The sequence below is a fragment of the Malaclemys terrapin genome, chromosome 3, assembly GCF_027887155.1.
Source record: "Malaclemys terrapin pileata isolate rMalTer1 chromosome 3, rMalTer1.hap1, whole genome shotgun sequence".
NCBI lineage: Eukaryota > Metazoa > Chordata > Testudines > Emydidae > Malaclemys > Malaclemys terrapin.
The window spans coordinates 25,232,326-25,246,272 of record NC_071507.1 but is presented as its reverse complement, the minus strand read 5'-3'; the positions used below and the strand labels follow the sequence as shown (position 1 = coordinate 25,246,272).

The following is a 13,947-nucleotide window of genomic DNA, read 5'->3' as shown; positions in this document are numbered from 1 at the left end:
CATCTTGAAAAAACAGTTACTGAAGAGTAAGTAACTGCTCTTTCTTGTTAAAGGCCTAATCATGAGAGGATGTAAATACTAGTTGCTAGTGGGGGGGAAAAAGCCCACAGATGTTTCTAGAGGCTAAGGGTTGAATCCTTAGCTCTGGCTAATCTACTTTAGTGCTACCAAATGGTGTGCCACTTTTTGTCCTCCCCCTTCCCATCCCAGCCTCCTGAGCCACGCGTCTTTAGCTTGCAATAGCTAGTAAGGCATCTTCCATCATGAAGGGATTGCCAGAATATAGGAGCACTCTTGCTATGCCCTCTTCTTCTGGGCACTTGCTTAACAGTTAACTCCCTTAACTCCCAATTGTTAGGACAATTCTCAGCTACCTTGTTAGAGCAGCATTATGGCTCCTTCGCATCGAGAGAATTGTAATAATACCATGCTCCTCTCTGTGTCCATGTTTGGATGGGATACTGATCCCTTAGATGATCTGAGTTCTGTTTTTGCACCATGCTTTCCTCTTTCCCACAACTTATTGTAGCTCCTGTGCAGGGGCTCTTGCAGAGCTCCAGCTCAGTTGAGTTGGCACGGGAGAGCTGGTATGGCTCCTCTAGATCATGCTCCCTCCAAAAACAAAAAAACAAAAAAAAAAGTGGCAAGCAACTGGATCAACAAAAACCAGCACAACTAGTCTGAGGCTGTATTACTATATGATGTTTCCCCTCTGTGTTGTGGAAACTCCCTACCTTCTGTCCTTCAGAGAGTGGTGAAGGGCATCCATGATTGTAAAAGAGGACAGGTAGTGCCCGTAAGCAGATGGAGGCAAGAGGCAATGTATATTTTTTGAGAGGCTACTTGTCTTTTGTGTGGATCTCAGGTTATCTGTGACTAAAAGGAGAGGAACTCCCATCTTCTTGCATGGGTTATATGCTGGGGGAATCTACCACCCAAAGGAGGAATTCCCAGGAAACTCTCCTATGCAGATTAGTTCTGCACAGAGGAGAATGGGGCCTATACTTTCTCAGGATGTCTGTCTGTCTGTCATAGCTCTCTATTTCTATTGAGAGTACCCTTTTAATCAGGGTTCGGCAACCTTTGGCACATGGCCCATCAGGGTAATCCGCTGGCGGGCCACAAGACATTTTGTTTATATTGACCGTCCACAGGCATGGCCCCCCCGCAGCTCCCAGTGGCCGCGGTTCGCCGTTCCCGGCCAATGGGAGCTGCGGGGGGCTGTGCCTGCGGACGGTCAACGTGAACAAAACGTCTCATGATCCACCAGCGGATTACCCTGAAGGGCTGCATGCTGAAGGTTGCCGACCCCTGCTTTTAGTTGAAGTCATCAAAGATTTTGGAGGCTTTGGTGGTTTATCACTGTTATCCTTAGATTGTCCCTTGAGTGTTTAAGCAGTGCTAAATCAATATGAATCACTTTTATATGCAGGATTCTTGCATATTTACTCAATTTTTTTATTTTACAGGAAGTCTAAGGAAGAGTATGAAATGGAGCAAGAAAGGAAAAGGTCTAAAGAGGTGAGTGCATTTTTTATATATATAATCAGTTGTGGTGATGATTAAGTAATGAGATCCTCAATATTTTCTTCAATATTTTTGTCCTTGTTAGCAACTTTCAGTCCATGGCAAAGTCTCCTTGTTGCCGTTATAAATTAAACTATCTTTCCTTTTGAAGTTTCTATTTCTCTCACTTTTACTTGAGTGCATTTTTATGACATTATTAACATCAGTGATGTGCATGATGGTCACGGGGGAAGCAGCTCAATGACGTCTCCCTTCAGCGTTGAAGAAGTGCAAATGAAGCATGTGTTTCTATCAGATGGCCAACTGAGAGATGTGGTGTTTGGAGAAAACGAACAAATAGCTTGCCCTGTCTACCCACCACAGGAAGGAGGAGGGGGCACTGGTGATGCCATTTTTTGTTCTCAGTTGCAGTTATCCAGTTTGAAAAATGGTTTTGGTGTCCGTTATGTAATATTTATGTTGTAATAGTGCCCAGAGATTCTAATCCGAATCAAGGCCCCATTGTGCGAGATGCTGTACAAACACAGACAAAAACATAGTCACTGTTCTGAAGTGTTTACAATCTAACTGTGTGCCAAAATGTTTATAACTATGGTTCTTTGATACTTTATTTCAGTACAGGTAAGCTTTAGCAGTTGTATCGTATTCATCTTACTGTCTAGTAGGTGTGTGCATAACCAGAGTTGGTGTACTTAGTTTGGCACAAAAAACAGTTACCTACCTTTCGTAACGGTTGTTCTTTGGGATGTGTTGCTCATGTCCATTCCATTCTAGATGTGTGCGCGCCCACGTGCACAGTTGTCGGAATGTTTTGCCTTAGTGGTATCCGTAGGACCAGCTGTGGCATCCTCTGGAGCTCCACACTCATGCACTGGTATATGAGGTGCCACTGGCCCTATGCCTTCTCAGTTCCTTCTTGCTGGCAACTCCGACAGAGGGGTAGAAGGGTGGGTAAAGGAATGGACATGAACAACACCTCTTAAAGAACAACAGTTACGAAAGGTAGGTAACTGTTTTTTCTTCTTTGAGTGCTTGCTCATGTTGATTCCATTCTAGGTGACTCACAAGCAGTATCTCTGGAGGTGGGCTCGGAGTTTATGGTTGTGCGATTGCAACAGTGCTCTACTGAAGCCAGCATTGTCCCGGACTTGCTGGGTGATTGCATAATGGGACATGAACGTATGGATGGATGACCAGGTAGCGGCCCTGCAGGTGTCCAGAATTGGCACCTGGGCCAGGAAGGCTGCTGACGAGCTTGTGCTCTGGTTGAATCGGCTGCTACAGTCACTGGTGGTGGCACTTTCGCCTGTTCATAGCAAAAATGGATGCAGGCGGTGATCCATAATGAAATTCTCTGGGCAGATACAGGAAGGCCCTTCATTCTGTCTGCTATCACAACGAATAGTTGCGTCGACTATCGGAATGGCTTATTCCTTTTGAGGTAAAAGGCTAGTGCTCTCTTGATGTCCAGAGAGTGTAATCTTCACTCCTCATATGACTTATGAGGTTTTGGAAAGAAAACTAGGAAGTTTTCCAAGTATATCCTGGTTGGTATGAAACTGCGAAACTACATTGGGCAGGAAATCTGAGTGTGGCCACAGCTGAACCTTGTCCTTGTAGAACAGCTCTGAGGTAGGGCAGCTCTGAGGTAAGTGCTCTAATCTCAGAGACCCTATGGGCTGATGTTATTGCCACCAGGAATGAGACCTTCCAAGAGAGCAGAAGAAGGGAACAAGCAGCTCAAAGTGGGGCTCCGTGAGCCTTGACAGCACAAGGTTCAGGTCTCAAGGAGGGATGGAGTCATGGACCTGCGGGTAGAGCTGCTTCAGACCTGTTAGAAACCGGACCATCATGTTGTGAGCAAAGACTGACCTGCCCTGAAACGGAGGGTGGAAGGCCGAAATGGCTGCCAAGTGGACCTTGATCGACGAAAAGACAGGCCCTGGAGCTTGAGATGCAGAAGGTAATCTAGGATCAACTGCAGTGAAGACCGTGGTTCAAGGCCCAACTCATAAACTGTTTCCATTTGCCAGGTAGGTTGCCCTGGTGGAGGTGTTTCCTGCTGCCCAACAGAACCAGTTGAACATGGGTCGAGCAGTCAGATTGGAAGGCTCCAATGCTGGGCGAAGTTCAGCCTCCATGAGGAGGGCCTTTAGACGGATATCCCACTCTTTGAGTCCTGGAATTAATGTTTTTACAAATTCTGCACTTCTCGTTTATGTGTGACTCTCCCAAGCACTTCAAGCAGCTGCTGTGGATGTCACACACATAGCCTGTTTCATGATGAACACGGTTTGAAGTCTGGGAAATGGGGTATGCCCTGCCCCAGGGCAAAGTCCCTGTCGGGACTCTAACTAAACTATCTGACAACTATATGTAACAAAGAAGACCGTCAACAGTCTGTAAGAACTGCTATCGCACTTGCAAAGCAAGATGAAGGCGCTCCATCCAACTGTCACCGGTGGTAAGAAAGAACTGAGAGGGTGTAGGGCCGGTGGTGCCTCATATACCAGTGCAAGAGTGCAGCACTCCAGAGGGCACCACAGCTGGCTCTACAGATACCGCTAAAGGCAAAAAATTCCAACAACTGTCCATTCTAGATGCGTGCGCACCCATGGGCAATCAACATCAGCAAGCACTTGAACTAGCAGTTTGTGCTCAGGAGGGTCCCCAGAATAACATTGATCTGATTAGAGAGAGTGCATACATCTTTGCAGGACAGAATTTTTATCCCCTGTGACCTGAAAATTTGGTAAAGTTTCCCTGTATTTGCAAGCACAGTGTTTGTGTTGACATTGTTAATCTTTTAATAGCTTTTATGAAAACTTATTTTAAACCTGGCTCATACAGGAAATCAGCAGCTTTGGGTAGGAGAATTTCAGATATCTTAGTACTCCAAGCAAGATTCATGTAGTTGTGCTTCATTTTATGCTAGTTAAATGTTCTTACTCTAGCTATGAGAAGATGAAATATCAGATGACTTTTTTAGTTTTTGCTAAATTACATATCAGTGGTTTACCACTTTAATCATTCCCATAGCAAACATTGTTGAATTCAGCAATGGCCTGACCACTGAGGAAAGCTATCTAAAGAAAAAAACTAGGAGAGGTACCACTAGAAAAATAAAAACTAAAAATAGCATATATAATATTTCAGGAATATTTAGCCACAAAACACCAATTGAAATTCATAATGAATGTTGGAAAACTGGTACTAACTGGTAACTGCAGGAAGGTTTTTGTAAGATTAAAAGGAATGCCGGCAACAATTCTATAAAAGGACATAGGAGAGTGGATAAATAACACAAAGATCTTATTCCTTTTGAGGGGGGAGGGAGTGGGGGAAACTTTCTTAGCCAGGGAATGGTTTAGTTACCTCTGATGAAGTGAGTTAAATGATTTGATAATGGTCCTAAATATGCTGTATTTGTCCTTTTAATTAAAATCAATTACAGTAGAACCTCAGAGTTATGAACACTTGAGTTACAAACTGACTGGTCAACCAGACACATCATTTGGAACCAGATGTACACAATTAGGCAGCAGCAGAGACAAAAAAAAAAAAGGCAAATACAGTACAGTATTGTGTTAACTGTAAACTACTAAAAAAAATAAAGGGAAAGTTTAAAAAAAGATTTGACAAGGTAAGGAAATTGTTTCTGGGCTTGTTTCTTTTAAATTAAGATGGTTAAAAGCAGCATTTTTCTTCTGCATATTAAAGTTTCAAAGCACATTAAGTCAATGTTCAGTTGTAAACTTGTGAAAGAACAACCACAACGTTTTGTTCAGAGTTACAAAATATAAAAATATAATTAGGAAGGCCAAAAAAAGAATTTGAAGAACAGCTAGCCAAAGACTAAAAAAGTAATAGCAAAATTTTTTTTAAGGACATCAGAAGCAGGAAGCCTGCCAAACAACCAGTGGAGCCACTGGATGATGCTAAAGGAGCACTCAAGGATGAAAAGGCCATTGTGGAGAAGCTCAATGACTTCTTTGCTTCGGTATTCACGGCTGAGGATGTGAGGGAGATTCCCAAACTTCAGCCATTCTTTTTAGGTGACAAATCTGAGGAACTGTCCCAGATTGAGGTGTCAATAGAGGAGGTTTGGGAACAAATTAATAAACTAAACAGTAATATGTCACCAGGACCAGATGCAATCCACCCAAGAGTTGTGAAGGAACTCAAATGTGAAATTGCAGAACTACTAACTGTAGTCTGTAACCTAACATTTAAATCAGCTTCTGTACCAAATGATTGGAGGATAGCTAAAGTGATGCCAATTTTTAAAAAGGGCTCCAGAGGTGATCTTCAGTACTGGGAAAACTGGTAGAAACTATAGTAAAGAACAAAATTGTCAGACACATAGATGAACATAGTTTGTTGAGGAAGCGTCATCATGGTTTTTGTAAAGGGAAATTATCCCTCACCAATCTACTAGAATTCTTTGAGAGGGTCCACAAGCATGTGGACAAGGGGGATCCAGTGGATATAGTGTACATAGATTTTCAGAAAGTTTTTGACAAGGTCCCTCACCAAAGGCTCCTAAGCAAAGTAAGCTGTCATGGGATAAGAGGGAAGGTCCTCTCATGGGATCAGCAACTGATTAAAAGGTAGGAAACAGAGGGTAGGAAAAAATGGTCAGTTTTCAGAATGGAGAGAGTAAATAGTGGTGTCACCCAGGGTCTGTACTGGGTCCAGTCCTATTCAACATATTCATAAATGATCTGGAAAAAGGGGTAAACAGTGAGGTGGCAAAATTTGCCAATGATACAAAACTACTTAAGATAGTTAAATCCCAGACAGATTGCAAAGAGCTATAAAAGAATCTCTCAAAACTGGGTAACAAAATGGCAGATGAAATTCAATGTTGATAAATGCAAAGTAATGCACATTGGAAAACATAATATCAACTATACATATAAAATTATGTGGTCTAAATTAGCTGTTACTACTCAAGAAAGAGACCTTGGGAGTCATTGTGGATAGTTCTCTGTAAATATCCATTCAATGTGCAGCAGCAGTCAAAAAAGCAAACAGAATGTTTGCAATCGTTAAGAAAGGGATAGCTAATAAGACAGAAAATATCATATAGATATTCTATAACATTCTATATAAATCCATGGTATGCCCAGATCCTCAATACTGCGTGCAGCTGTCGTCACCCCATCTCAAAAAAGATATATTGGAATTGGAAAAGGTTCAGTAAAGGGCAACAAAAATGATTAGGGATATGGAATGGCTGCCATATGAGGAGAGATTAATAAGACTGGGACTTTTCAGCTTGGAAAGAGACGACTAAGGGGGGATATGATAGAGGTCTATAAAAGCATGACTGGTGTGGAGAAAGAAAATAAGGAAGTGTTATTTACTCCTTCTCAAAATACAAGAGCTAGGGGAATGAAATTAGTATGCAGCAGATTTAAAACAAACAAAAGGAAATATTTCTTCACACAATGCAGTCAACCTGTGGAATTCCTTGTCAAAGGATGTTGTGAAGGCCAAGACTATAACAGGGTTAAAAAAAGAATTAGATAAGTTCATGGAGGATAGGTCCATCAATGGCTATTAGCTAGGATGGACAGGGATGGTGTCCCTACCCTCTGTTTACCAGACGCTGGGAATGGGCGACAGAGGATGTATCACTTGATGATTACCTGTTCTGTTCATTTCCTCTGGGGCACCTGGCATTGGCCACTGTCGGAAGACAGGATACTGGGCTAGATGGATCTTTGGTGTGACCCAGTATAGCCTTTCTTATGTTATGTTCTTACGAACATTTCAGAGTTACAAACCTACATTCCCAACGTGTTTGTAACTCTGAGGTTCTACTGTAAAATAAAGTTGTAAAGTGGAATTTAAATTGTATAAATTCATTCTAAAAATGTTTCATGTCCATTAAATATCTTATTTTTTAATATTTACATTTTCAGTGTCAAAAGTGGAATAAGTACACTTCAGGCTGGATGTGTCTTGTTATATATTGGCACACTTTTGGTGCTGGAGGCACTGAAATCTTATCCTCATTACTCACTTTGCACCAAACTTTTTCCTACCTCCACAAATAGTGTTGTTGAAATCAATGGGACTGTTATATTAGGAGTAAAATATTGCTCAGTGTGAGTAAAGATGGCAGACTTTGGTTTATCTATCTATCTATCGTGTGTGTGTGTGTGTGTTATGCTGCTATCTCACAAAAGTAGAAGGACTCAATAGAAGGAAACCCTTATTACCAGGCAAAGTGCCACTGACATCATGGGCAAGTTTGGGTTCTTATTCCTTACTGTATTCTTCATTCTTAACAAGTTATCCCTGTTGCACAAAGTCTTTATTATGGAAGTCTTAAAAATCTGGTACTCTCACTTGATTTTTCACTGTGGGGAATTTTTTCTGGATACTGCCTCATAAATCTTAGGAAGTTAACATTTAATTTTTAAGCACATAGTCATATGTGGTGGGATTTTCAAAAGGGACTTGGTGACTTAGGAGGACGTCCTATTGACTTTCAATAGGGCATGTGCTTCCAAATCACTGTGGTGCTTTTGAAAATCTCAACCCTTGTGCACTTGTGCTGACCTTGTCCTATGTCTTATTACTGTGTTTTTTAATATCCCTTGTTTTTATACTTTTAATTTTTTGAGGGTGCTGGTCTTTTTAATTCTAAGGCTGAGTAATTCCTGAATCAACTAATGAATACTGTGACTACACAAATAAGTTTCCCACCTGTCAAACTTTTCACATATTTTCAAATCCTACAAAAGACACACTCTTCTTCAAAGGAGAACTTTCCTTGGAAACATAAGGCTATCTTTTACCTGAAGGAACTGTCTGGCTTTTCCTAAGCTTTTAGACACTTTGCTGACTTTTAAATTTACTTTCCTACGTCAGTGGGTTCTTGTTTTTTCAAAGTTATATGCCTGACTTCTTGGAAATTAGAGTCTAGGGGTGAGATTCTGTGCTGCCCCTTTAAGCTGCTAAACTCTATGTTGCCTTTGCACATTTGCTATCCTGGGCTGCTCTGGGCATGACAGTGGCCCCCAGAATAATTTAGATGTTCTTGGGGTCTAAGTTACAGCAGCCTCTGTGGGCTGTCCTAATGGCTGCAGTGCTACTCAGCTTCATCACTGTGCTGTGCTCCAACCACATTCTGGCATGCATTTCCTGCTTCACGTCTTGCCTCCACTATGACAGGGTTTGTTGGGGGGGTCTTTGGAAAGCTGTCTTACAGCTGTCTTCTGCTATTCTTGTGCCAGGTTTTTTTTTTTTTCATGGATAGATCCTCAGGGTATTTATAGCCCCTTTATAGTGCTTTAGCCATTTTACCCAGTGTAAAGGGGGCCGGAGTGAGACTCTTACCCCATATGTCTGACTCTTCAGAATGGTATATGTTGTATATAATGAACATCTTCGGCATTGTAGCCTATAAGTCATTCTGAGAGGCTACAAAACAGCCAACTCAGTAACAGTGATTTATGTTGATTAAAAGAAGGAGAGGCTTTCCATTGCAGAAATTTTATAGGCTAACATTTTTCTGGGGAAAGGACTCTCAAGCTCAGTTTTCTCTGAATGTAGTAGAGGCAGTGAGGAGACAGTGTCAAATATAGAAAAGCACCTAAGTCCTATTTTCAAATGTGACTTAGTGGTTTAAGTCTCATTAAAAGTCAATGATACTTAGGTCACTTTTGAAAATGGGACTTTGATGCCTAAGTCACTTAGGTGCTTTTGAAAATGTTAAACAAAATATTTATTGGGTCATAGATTAGAGTGACTCAGTGTGTCACTTGGTGGAAATTGAAAGCCCATATGGTGGCTGAATCCTCTCTTTGCTATCTGGATCCCAAAATCTTGGCAACGGATGCCAGCCTCTCAGTATGGGGAGCATATCTGAGACAAAACAATACCTAAGGATTTGGTCATAAACAGGCTTCAGAGCACAAGGTTCCTAGAAATTAGAGCAGTCACAACCCTTAAGGACTTTCAGGATCACTTGAGGAATGAGAATATCCTGATTCAGTAAACCAGCAACAGGATACTGTTAGAGGAGAGGAAAGTGATTAGGAACAGTCAGCATGGATTCACCAAGGGCAAGTCATGCCTGACTAACCTAATTGCCTTCTATGATGAGATAACTGGCTCTGTGGATGAGGGGAAAGCAGCGGATGTGTTATTCCGTGACTTTAGCAAAGCTTTTGATATGGTCTCCGACAGTATTCTTGCCAGCAAGTTAAAGAAGTATGGGCTGGATGAATGGACTATAAGGTGGATAGAAAGCTGGCTAGATCATTGGGCTCAACAGGTAGTGATCAATGGCTCCATGTCTAGTTGGCAGCCGGTATCAAGCAGAGTGCCCAAAGGGTTGGTCCTGGGGCCGGTTTTGTTCAATATCTTCATTAATGATCTGGAGGATGGCGTGGATTGCACCCTCAGCAAGTTTGCAGATGACACTCAATTGTGAGGAGTGGTAGATACACTGGAGGGTAGGGATAGGATACAGAGGGTCCTAGACAAATTAGAGGTTTGGGCCAAAAGAAATCTGATGAGGTTCAACAAGGACAAGTGCAGAGTCCTGCACTTAAGATGGAAGAATCCTATGCACTGCTACAGACTAGGGACTGAATGGCTAGGCAGCGGTTCTGCAGAAAAGGACCTAGGGATTACAGTGGACAAGAAGCTGGATATGAGTCAACAGTGTGCCCTTGTTGCCAAGAAGGCTGATGGCATTTTGGGCTGTATAAGTAGAGGCATTGCCAGCAGATCTAGGGACGTGATCATTCCCCTCTATTCAACATTGGTCAGGTCTCATCTGGAGTACTGTGTCCAGTTTTGGGCCCCACACTACAAGAAGGATGTGGAAAAATTGGAAAGAATCCAGCGGAGGGCAACCAAAAATGATTAGGGAGCTGGAGCACATGATTTATGAGGAGAGGCTGAGGGAACTGGGATTATTTAGTCTGCAGAAGAGAAGAATGAGGGGGGATTTGATAGCTGCTTTCAAGTACCTGAAAGGGAGTTCCAAAGAGGATGGATCTAGACTGTTCTCAGTTGTAGCAGATGACAGAACAAGGAATAATGGTCTCAAGTTGCAGTGGGGGAGGTTTAGGTTGGATATTAGGTGAGGAAAAATCACTAGGAGAGTGGTGAAGCACGAATGGGTTACCTAGGGAGGTGGTGAAATCTCCTTCCTTAGAGGTTTTTAAGGTCAGGCTTGACAAAGCCCTGGCTGGGATGATTTTGTTGGGAATTGGTTCTGCTTTGAGCAGGGGGTTGGACTAGATGACCTCCTGAGGTCCCTTCCAACCCTGATATTCTATGATACCAGAAGCTAAACACCAGAGCACTTCAGATCCTCTCCCAGGCAGAATGTCACTTAGTCTCCATCAGGGCAAACCATATAAAAGGGACATGGGACACAAAAGTGGACTGGCTAAACTGTGAGCTATTAGCCAGTTGAAATGTGATAAAGTTCTTCACCAAGTAAGCCGATCGTAGATATCTGGGAACAAAGGCTTTGGCACAGAGATGGCTGAATTTGCTTTTGTATGCTTTCTCTCTTCTAATGCTATGAAGAGTGAGCTCAGTAAACTGGAAAAGGGAAATGTGGTTATTTTCATCACCCCACACTGGCAAAGGAAACTGATTCACATACAAGTGGAAGTGTCATAGAAGTCCCCAGTCTGTCTGTTCAGCAGAGAGGATCTTCTATTGCAGGGCTTGCTCCTGCATTCCAACCCAGAGTAACTGAATGTGACAGTTGGCTATTAAATGGCAAGTCCTGAACGAGATCCCTCCAAAGTATGAGACTTTCCTAGTCTCTTGCAAGCCTTCCACCATTTTGGCTTCCACAAAAGGGGGACAAAATTCTGTTCCTGTTGTCACTATTAGTAAGATCAACCCCCAGAAACCAGTCATCCAAATTCTGCTGGATTTCTTACAAGACAGCCTTGATTTCGACCTAAGACCCCACATACTATCGCAATTCACATCTCAGTTCTAAGAACAATCTCAAATGCGGGCTCATCCAAGTCTCTGGTAGATCATTCAGTGAGGTGAGGGTTCCAATACATCTGTCTAAACCAAGTCATCATTGTTATTTGTATAACAATAGTACCTCGGGGCCCTACAGAGATCGAGGGTCCATTGTGCTAGGTACAGTACAAACAGTTGAGCCTCCAAAGGACTTAAAATCTAACTATACAAGACTGACTACATACAAGCAAATATTGAAAAGTATACAACTTGTTTGTTTTTGTTTACTGTTTCCCCAAACTATTTCCCAACTCCTGCCCTGTACAGGTGCCCCAAGCATTCTGTTTCCCACTGTTGACCCAAAGTGCTCTACCCTCCAGCTGCACACCCCACAAAAAGTCCCCTTCCCTAGTTAAAATGAGCAAGAACATGCTGCCATCACAATGTATTTTCCACCTCCCCAACCTGGAACCTGTTCACAGTGCTTGGACATCCCATCCATTCAAACTTATGGTATCTAATTTCCTTTATTGCCTCTTCTTAAAGACGTGCTTTCTGTTCACAGTCACATTGGTGACTAGAGTTACAAATCCTCTACTGTTAGAAGACATATACCATACTGCATGTTTCATAAAGGTGTATTCTTCGTACTCCAGAGTAATTTGTTACAAAATAATTTCTCTTTCCTATATCACAGGAGATCATTCTTCCTAGAGTCCAAAGAAATAGCGTGACACATGCTAGATTTGAAAAGAACTATTTAAATTTATCTTAGTGCAACTGATCATTTCGGGAAATCATCCTTATTTGTTTTTGCAGCCTAAATGTGTGGCCTAAAAGCATCTAAATCCTTCATATTTTGGTGGATTAAGTGCTATATCATCAACCAGTATGCAGCTGCAGATAAACTGGACCCAGGAGGAATAGGAATCCACTCAATACATTCCTTTGTTGCTGCTTGGACAGAAAGGACAACAGCCATATCTGAGTAAATCTGAAATTGGACACCTGATTGTCCATCAATACCTTTATAAAACATTACAGGATTGGTCTTCCATTCTCAGTAGCAGTAGCATTTGTCAGGAAAGTGTTCCACCCAGGGTCCCAAAAGATTAAGGCTGCTAATTTTAGGAAAGGGAGAACCGCATTCTTATCCCTTCAATCCAACTATCTGAGACTGGGGTTGAGGTCAGGATCCAGAATGGAAAATTTACTTGAACATTTTTCTTTTGGAGCTCCATTTCTACCTCAGTCTGCCCCACTCAGTCTGGAAAAATCATGGAGCAGGTCCTCAAGGAATCAATTATGAAACACTTAGAGGAGAGGAAAGTGATCAGGAACAGTCAGCATGGATTCACCAAGGGCAAGTCATGCCTGACTAACCTAATTGCCTTCTATGATGAGATAACTGGCAGTGGATGTGTTATTCCTTGACTTCAGCAAAGCTTTTGATATGGTCTCCCACAGTATTCTTGCCGCCAAGTTAAAGAAGTATGGGCTGGATGAATGGACTGTAAGGTGGATAGAAAGCTGGCTAGATTGTCGGGCTCAACGGGTAGTGATCAATGGTTCCATGTCTAGTTGGCAGCCGGTTTCAAGCGGAGTGCCCCAAGGGTCGGTCCTGGGGCCGGTTTTGTTTAATATCTTTATTAATGATCTGGAGGATGGTGTGGACTGCACTCTCAGCTAGTTTGCAGATGACACTCAGTTGTGAAGAGGGTAGGGATCGGATACAGAGGGACCTAGACAAATTAGAGGACTGGGCCAAAAAAAACCTGATGAGGTTCAACAAGAATCCTATGCACTGCTACAGACTAGGGACTAAATCGCTAGGTAGCAGTTCTGCAGAAAACTAGGGGTCACAGTGGACGAGAAGCTGGATATGAGTCAACAGTATGCTCTTGTTGCCAAGAAGGCTAAGGGCATTTTGGGCTGTATAAGTAGGAGCATTGCCAGCAGATCGAGGAATATGATCATTTCCCTTTATTCGACATTGGTAAGGCCTCATCTGGAGTACTGTGTCCAGTTTGGGCCCCACACTACAAGAAGGATGTGGAAAAATTGAAAAGAGTCCAGGGGAGGGCAACCAAAATGATTAGGGGTCTGGAGCACATGACTTATGAGGAGAGGCTGAGGGAACTGGGATTGTTTATTCTGCAGAAGAGAAGAATGAGGGGGAATTTGATAGCTGCTTTCAACTCCCTGAAGGGAGGTTCCAAAGAGGATGGAGCTCGGCTGTTCTCAGTGGTGGCAGATGACAGAACAAGGAGCAATTGTCTCAAGTTGCAGTGGGGGAGGTCTAGGTTGGATATTAGGAAACACTGTTTCACTAGGAGGGTGGTGAAGCACTGGAATGCATTACCTAGGGAGGTGGTGGAATCTCCTTCTTTGGAGGTTTTTAAGGCCCGGCTTGACAAAGCCCTGGCTGGGATGATTTAGTTGGGAATTGGTCCTGCT

General features: G+C 42.6%; 1 protein-coding gene across 1 annotated transcript in view; it reads left to right on the top strand.

The window, feature by feature from the left end:
- The window catches only part of CFAP36 (cilia and flagella associated protein 36), a 132,248-nt gene that overhangs the window by 67,182 nt on the left and 51,119 nt on the right, over window positions 1-13,947 (top strand). The window contains exon 6 of the mRNA XM_054023286.1: window positions 1,470-1,521. Within this exon, the coding sequence (XP_053879261.1) occupies window positions 1,470-1,521 (52 nt within the window). The remainder of the gene's footprint in view (window positions 1-1,469; window positions 1,522-13,947) is intronic.